This window comes from Podarcis liolepis, assembly GCF_965112155.1.
Source record: "Podarcis liolepis genome assembly, chromosome: W".
In the NCBI taxonomy this organism is placed as follows: Eukaryota; Metazoa; Chordata; class Lepidosauria; order Squamata; family Lacertidae; genus Podarcis; species Podarcis liolepis.
The window spans coordinates 32,083,344-32,091,407 of NC_139568.1; the positions used below are offsets into that span (position 1 = coordinate 32,083,344).

The 8,064-nt window shown below is 50.3% G+C and overlaps 1 protein-coding gene across 2 annotated transcripts in view; it reads right to left on the reverse strand.

The window, feature by feature from the left end:
• The window catches only part of LOC310697693 (proteasome subunit beta type-7-like), a 41,285-nt gene extending 36,750 nt beyond the window's left edge, over nucleotides 1–4,535 (reverse strand). Inside the window, exons 1-5 of one of the 2 annotated variants that reach the window (XM_083484396.1) lie at nucleotides 4,396–4,534; nucleotides 2,628–2,721; nucleotides 2,384–2,481; nucleotides 1,896–2,036; nucleotides 207–322 (exon numbers count right to left, since the gene is read on the reverse strand). In XM_083484396.1, the coding sequence (XP_083340522.1) occupies nucleotides 207–322; nucleotides 1,896–2,036; nucleotides 2,384–2,481; nucleotides 2,628–2,721; nucleotides 4,396–4,469 (523 nt within the window). In that variant the 5' untranslated portion in view covers nucleotides 4,470–4,534. Of the gene's footprint in view, nucleotides 1–206; nucleotides 323–1,895; nucleotides 2,037–2,383; nucleotides 2,482–2,627; nucleotides 2,722–4,395 lie in introns of both variants that reach the window. The other variant, XM_083484397.1, reaches the window with a different exon arrangement.
• Nucleotides 4,536–8,064: the final 3,529 nt, after the last annotated feature.

The following is an 8,064-nucleotide window of genomic DNA, read 5'->3' on the forward strand; positions in this document are numbered from 1 at the left end:
TGCCAATTATTTAAATTATTATTATTAGGCATCAAGAGATATGATCACACAGAGTATGAGATCCCTGTTTTACTTTCACTTTCTACAACGCTAATGACATTTCAGAATCACACACACGAGTAAAGATGAGGAAAGAAAAACTAATTATGACAGATTTCCACTAGTGGGCAGTGCAGTTACCTAAATTGTAACAGGGAAAGACTCACCCATTGTGACATAAGGCAATTTGTCAGTAGATCCATGAGGATAGATGCTGTAAAGATGGGCTCCAGTGACATCTACCCCACCCAGAACCAGGGCTGCGCCAATGTAACCTTGATACCTGGAAGACATAAATGTGTTTAGCATAAGAGTGTGTGAACACCAGAAATGCATTCCAAACAGTGTTAGAAACTGGGGTATAAAAGCTAAGAGCCTAATGACATCTTAAACCTGCATTCCAGGCACTACAAGAATGCCTAGGTGCCTTTTCATTGGAAAAAAAGATTGTGGGGGATCTGCAAGCAGCGCAGCACCAAAAGAGCACAACCACAGCCAACCTGCCAAAGCAGGGGCAGGAGCAGGGCAAGCCATGCAGTTCTGTGCAGTTTTCTCTCCCTCTCAAAATGCACACAAACACCAGTGGTGGTGGCAGTTTAAAGGCAGGGGCACTCCCCTCACCCTTCCTAGCAGAAACTATTTAAACCAATAAAAGGGAGCGGGAAAACAAACACTTAAGAGTGTTGAAACGTCAAGACTCCTCTCATAAAACAGATGGGCTTCCCAGAGAGTAAAAAGCAGCTGCCCCAAAACCTGCACCCCCCCACCCACCCAGCTTATGCTGCACAAACAGAAGTTGAGCAAAGAAGAAACATGGTGGCCACACACCCGGCAGCCTTCACCACTGGTTTGATTCACAGGGACTTGAAGCTTTTCCAAAGAGAGAGGGGTGAGGAGGAAGTGTTGCCTGTCTGCCCACCTGTCAGCTGCGCATTGCCCAAAGTCTCTGGCTTGCAGGACAGAGAGACCCAGCCAGAGAGACGTAGACACATGGTGTTGGCGGGTGGAGGCAGGCTCACAGAGCCGCATCTCTCTGGCCTTGCAAATTCAGCAGGCAGGAAGCAGCCCTTTACTCTGCAGTAGATAGATGGCTAGATGGGAGGTACCGTCTTTTTCGCTCTATAAGACGCACCAGACCACAAGACGCACCTAGTTTTTGGGGGAGGAAAACAAGAAGAAAAAAATTCTGAATCTCAGAAGCCAAAACAGCAAGAGGGATCACTGTGCAGTGAAAGCAGCAATCCCTCTTGCTGTTCTGGCTTCTGAAATAGCTGTGCAGCCTGCATTCGCTCCATAAGACGCATACACATTTCCCCTTACTTTTTAGGAGGGAAAAAGTGAGTCTTATAGAGCAAAAAATACGGTATTTCAACACTTGTATTTTGGGGTGGTAACAAAAACAGCAGTGAGAAAGAACCACAATTAAGGCTGCTTTGGGCCCCTGGGAGACATTCCTTTAGCCCATCAAATAGTTCCCTGGGGAGCAAGGAGAAAGGGAACGCTTCAGTCCTAGGACACTGCCCTTGGCTCTCCTGCGCAGCCAGAGATCTTGGTCACAAATCACATAGCTGGAAATCTCATTTTGGTTGCTAGGTGGCGCTATTGAGTCGAAAAAGAGATTGGAGACTGGTTAATTTTGAATGCTGATGACAAACACAAAAATTTCCATTTTTAAATGCTGCCCCTGGAGGCTTCTGCTTGTAAAATTGTTTAAACACACACATATTTTAGAACATGCCACTCAGCTGCTGAACTTTCCCAACTACATGTGTCTGTATACTGCTTAACTGAATGAAGAGAGAAAGGGGAGGAGGCAAACAGTGGCAACAGCACTGCTCAGCCCACAAGCCAGTCACCTGAAGAGCATCTGCTTGAGCATCCGGTTGGCTGTGACCACCCTTGGAAGCCGTCCAGTTGAGAGCGAGTGGAGTTCAATGTTAGAAGAGATCAAGTGAGTTGTCATTTCTGTGTCTGCAGCCGTTCCAGCCCCGCAACAACTGCAAACATATTTACTTCATTTAGTAAACAAGCAGCTTCTGAATAATTATCTAGAAGCCATGGCCACACTTGGTTGGCAGCCGCCCCACAAACCCCCGGAACACATTGCCACTCTATAGGAATCAAGAGCTAACTAGAAAGTCTTAGTCCATTAAAGCAGGTGGTCATTTTCAGGAGAGGACAGAGAAAGCCCTTTGTGAAACATGAACAATTAAATACCCATGCTTTTTCTTCCTACTTTTCCCTGGTTCCCTCCATTAGAAACCAATACTTTGCAACTTTCCACTTCCAGAAAATCTGTGGTCATAAGCAGGCCTAGAAAAAGGTTAGTAATATATATACTTACTAAATGTTTGGAGATATATAGTGTATTTTTGAACAGTTCTTGTCAGCAACAACCATCCCTTCAGTGGCTCTTGTATCTGCTCCAAGTACTATCCCATCCTAGATAAAGAAAGGGAGGTGGCAATCCTATGCCCACTTTCCTGGAAGCAAGTGTCACTAAGCTTAGTGGGACTTACTTCTGAGTAGACATGCATAGGACAAACACTGAAAAAGCTGATATTACTGCAACAAGCATTGGGCCTCACCTTAAACACTACCCCAGCAATGGTGGTGCCAGTCTTGTGGGCTGTGGGAAGACGTAGGCCCTTCTTGGTCCCCTCCACTTCAAGCTGAGAATTCCTACAACAGGAGGTAATCATGAAAACGAGGCACTGGTGCTAAAAATTAAAAAGTCTTCTCCATAAATAGTGTAAGGAGATCCTGACTACTCTAACTGCCAGAGGATGAGAAAGAAGTGAATGCAGCAAAAGGAACCAATGCAAGCACCAAGCCCACCAACACCCCACTCCTCCCGATTTAATAAAAGGAAGAAAGCACTGTCAGGAAGGTAACAACCTACCCCCATCGCTCCCTGAATCTGGCCCCCTGACTAGTTCATTATAGGACACACACACCCCGGAAGCTGGTCATGCATTTAAAATTTAACTCTTAGAAATTGAAGGTTATAAGTAGATCCCGCTAGAATGAAATCCAACCTTACTTACCTTCTAAGTAAGCCTGCCCAAGGGCTGCTGGCTACAACAGTGGATCGCTTTTGCATGCTCCACCCGCCCTATTGGGGAGCAGGCAAGTGTGTTTTCCCTTGGCATTTCAGCGCACACACAAGCAGTTTGGAGCAAAAACAACAACCCTCACGCTCTCCCCACCCCTGCAATTCTCTTCTACCACCACCACCCCACCCCCGCTATAATTGGGGGTGGGGGAACTAGCAACCGTTTGCTCCTATGGGAGGAGCTACGATTTGGCAAAAATGGGATTCATAGCACCGCAGTGTTGGAAGGGACCCGAAGAATCACCTAGTCCTAGTCCAGCTCCCGGCAAGGCAGGAATACGAACCTGCAACTGGGCAAACGTGGGATTATCAACATCAGGCTCTAAGCAACTGAGCCGCCCAGCAGGATAAAAAGGTGGATCTGACATCTTTCCGCAGGGCCCGCAAGATGGAGCTGTTCAGCCAGGCCTTTGGTCAGGGTTCAGCCTGACTCCCCCTCCCCTTTAATAAGCACTTGCATGAAAGCGGCTTCCCAATTTTTCTCACAGGCCCATACAAAAACAAACAGCACAAATAGTTGGGCCTGGTGAGCATTTAAGGTCCCCAACCCTAATCTGCGGGTTGCCATCTGATTGGATTTTATTCTGATCTTGATCTGATTTGAGGATGTATTTTAATTGATTGATTTTATGTTAATGTGTTATACATTTGATGTTGGCTGCTCTGAGCCCAGTTTTGGCTGGAGAGGGTGAGGTTTAAATAAAATTTATTTTTATTTTTATTATTCCCGTTTCCCCGCCCCCCCCCCCAGCAAAGAACCTGAGCGCTATTTTCACCCTCTGGCAGCTGCCTAGTTACTGAGGAGGAAAGAAATCCGCAGGTTTAAGCTTTCCAAGAGGTGGATAGTAACGAAGCGACAGCCCTTCCTTCTCTGAGATAAAGGGCGGGGAGAGGCAAGGTCCCCCCCAGCCCGCTCACCCCATGGGCGGCCCTTGGGGGTCTGGCTCAGCCACTTCCAAGGGGGGCTCCTCCTCCCCCCTTCGGCCCCCCGACCCCCCCTCCCGGGAAAGAACGAAGCATCCGCGGATCCCAAGGCGGCTTAAGCGATCAGGCGAATAAGAAGGCCGCTAAGGAAGATCCATGGGGAAACCGCAGCAGCACCGGCGCGCGCGTTACTTATTACCGTTGTAATAGAAGAGCCCTTTCTCTCCCACCCGCGTGAGGGCCTCGCTAGGCCTCGGAGCCGCCCCGCCGGGCCCCCACGCCGCCTCCCCCGCTCTCCCCCCGCGGCCGCCACTGACCGGGCGCAGTTGTGGAAGCTGAATCCTCCGGCAGCGTCGGCCAGCGAAGCCTGCAAGACGGAGAGCATCGCCATCTTGCTCGGGAATGATGGGTTTCCCCTCAGGCGGCGGCGGAAGCGGCCTCGGCGGGATTGAGGGAGGAGGCGAGGAGAGAGAAGGGGGGAGGTCGCCGCCCCCGCCGCTTCTGTCGATGAGTCACGCGGAGGGCCCCGCCAGCTTTCCCGCCAAAACCTGAGGGAGGCGGAGGAGCCTCTGCGCTCGCCTTCCTCTCTGTGCTGCTGAAAAGGGACTTAAGGCCCTGCTTCATTCGTCGCGTTTAAACCACCCACCCGTCCAAATAAAAAGGTCTCTCTCATTTAAAACCCTGCGCGGGGCTTTCGATGATCGTTCATTCCGTTTTGTTTTCATTGATTGGTTAAAGAGGAGCAAAGGTTTCCTTTTTTTAATAAAAAAAGGATTTTTATTAACAATTTCAACATAAGAAAATATCAAAACATGTATTCATTATTCCCCCTTCCCCCCATCTCCCCATCAAACCCTCCCTTCCTCACCCTCTCCAGACTCCCTCAGCTCCTCTCTCTGATTTCTCACCACATATTCTCTGCATACTGTAAAATTGTACAAATCTTTATATTATCTGTCTACTATGTTAACAGTCAATAAATTTGTGTATGTTTATTCAAAACCTGCCAAGGAGTCCAATTCATTTTGTTGTATTTTAAGTAATTTGTAAAAAGTTTCCATTCTTCTTTTGTAGCACCCTGCTTGTGGTTAACGCTTAGCTGGAATGAAATATTCAACGCAGCAATAGAGATACCAAAGCTCTGCCCACTCCAGCCCTGATGGCCAGCACTTATATTTCCTCAGCCCAGCCCCCTTGCTCCTCCTTTGGCTGCCTCTGTCCAATCAGCCTGGTTGAAATTCCTATTGGCTGTTTGCTAGAACCAATCATAAAAGATACACCCATTTCCTATTACCTTTTATGGGAGACAAAGAGCTATGTTTCCTTCTATCCATAAATGGCAGACAAGTAGCCATATATCTTACATTTGCCTCGAAAAGGCACCTTAATTACCAGATCATCTTTGCCCTATTGCCCTATTCACTCCAAAACAGATGGCTAAAACAGATGGCTCATGGTAACAGAGATCTTGGGTTCACCTTCTCACACACCATCAATGAAATAAGAATCTAACATAAGAATCTAACATTTCTTACTTTCTAAATCCTTTGCATAGTTACATTAAGCCAATATATTTCATACATAACTGAAATATACTCAGAGTCGCAAAGTGATTTCATGCTCTTTATTCAGCTCATAGTGGTGAGGAGGAATGAATGAAAGTCCCCTCAAAGTATCTGCTTTATATACATTATTTACACAATGGGCTGCACATGATTGGTTAATTCTGGAATTCTACTGTAAGCCATTCAGGTTGTGGATTCACTTATATCTGGAGCATGATTGGGTGGTTCCTGCCAACCAATCATACTGCTGCATTGTTCTTGGACCAATCAGACTGCTGCATTCTGAATCCTATTGTTCTAGGACCAATCAGACTGCTGCAGTTTGGATCCTATTCAACTCAGTACATAACACCCCTCCCCTCTAAGTTCCAGTCCTGCCCGGCAGGTCGCATTCATAGTCCTCGAGGTACGCCGGCAGCCTACGTGTGCGTTGCGGCCTGTGGTGTTCCCTGGTCCGGGGTTCAGGTTCTGGCTCGTGTTCCAAGGATGCTGGCTGTGATGGGCCTGTTTGGTTTGGCGCAACCGGCTCGCTCAGTCGTGGTTCTGGTTCCGGTGTCCTTTCGGCCTCGCGGGTCCTCTCTGTATTTACTGATTCTGCCTCTCCTGCTGGCCCCTCCTGGTCTATGGGCCTCACTGCCCCTCTGTTCCCTTGGGACTCCTCTGACCTTTCCTCCTCCTGGTTTTCTCCTGGGAATCGTCGCCGTATCTGGTCGCAGTGGCAGCGCCAGCATTGCCCCCCATTCGTTAGCACCTCGTACGACACGGGGCCAGTGACCCTGGTGACTGTGGCGGGTACCCATGCTGGGACTGCCCCAAAATTCTTTGCGTACACTGGGTCCTGGGCCTCGAAGGTCCGGGGGTTCCTGCCTTCCCCCACCACTACCTCATCCTGAGCTCTATCAGGGTGAAGGCGGTCCAATCTGATTGCAAGGCGCCAACCCATTAGTAGTTCAGCGGGGCTCCGGCCAGTCGTTGAGCTGGGGATGCTGTGCTGTGCTAGGAGGAATGTGGCAAGGCGGTACTCCCAATCCCCTTGCATCATGCGGCGAAGGGTGTCCTTGGTGGTCCGCACCATGCGTTCTGCTTGGCCATTGGTGGCAGGGTGGAATGGCGCCGAACGGATGTGGCGGATGGCGTTCTGCGCTGTGAAGATTTGGAATTCTCCTGACGTAAATGCAGTCCCGTTGTCTGAGATGAGAGTGTCAGGGAGCCCGTGGGTTGCAAACAGCCTGCGTAGTACCCGGATGGCTGCGGATGTAGAAGTGGACGGTACCAGTGCGACTTCCAGCCATTTGGTGTAGGAGTCCACCACTATGAAGAATGTTTTCCCCTGAAAGGGGCCAGCGAAGTCCACATGCAGGCGTGACCATGGTGCTCGGGCGGACTCCCAGGACTGGACTGGGGCCCTTGGGGGATCTGGGCGGGATTCTTGGCAGGCCTGGCAGTGTTTGACCCAGGCCTCTATCTCTCCGTCGATCCCTGGCCACCACACATAACTCCTGGCAAGGGCCTTCATTCTTACACCCCTGGGTGTCTCGTGTAGGGCTGTGAGGACCCTTTTGCGGAGGGGCTGGGGAACAACGACCCTGCTTCCCAATAACAGGCACCCCTTGTGGGCCGACAGTTCATGTTTGCGGGTTGTGTAGCCAGCGAATTCTGGCCCAGGGCTGCTGCTGGGCCATCCCCTCCACACCCAGTCCAGGACCCGGGAGATGACCCTATCTTTCTTGGAATGGTGTGCAACTTCTTGTGCCTGAATGGGTCGGTCGGGAAGCAGCTCCAGGCTCATAACCTCTTGTGCAGGTGCTGGGTCGGGGCCTGTTTCCGGTAGTGGTAGCCTGCTGAGGGCGTCCGCATGGCCCATTGCCTTCCCCGGGCGGTGAGTCAGTGCATACTGGTAGCTGGCAAGGAAAATTGACCACCTGAGGATGCGAGGAGACAGCACTTGGGGGTCTGCTTTTCGGGGGCAAACAAGCCAAGCAACGGCTTGTGGTCAGTCACCACGGTGAAGGGCCGCCCGTACAAGAAATCATGGAATTTTTTTACTCCCTTCACGATTGCCAGACCCTCCTTGTCTATTTGCGAGTAGTTCCGCTCGGTTGCGTTGCGTGTCTGGGAAAAGTATGCCACCGGTACCTCTCTTCCATCCGGGAGTTGGTGTCCCAGGACAGCGCCAATGCCATAGGGCGAGGCGTCGCATGCTAGCACCACCGCCAGCCTCTCGTCGAAGTGTGCCAAGACCGAGTTTGAGACAAGCAAGTCCTTGACTGCCTGGAATGCAGCCTCCTGGTGCTGGCCCCACACCCAAGGGGCCCGCTTGTCCAGGAGTCTGTGTAGGGGCTCTGCTACTGCCGCCTTGTGGGGAAGGAATGAATGGTAAAAGTTCAATAGTCCCAAGAAGGCCTGAAGTTCAGTCTTGCT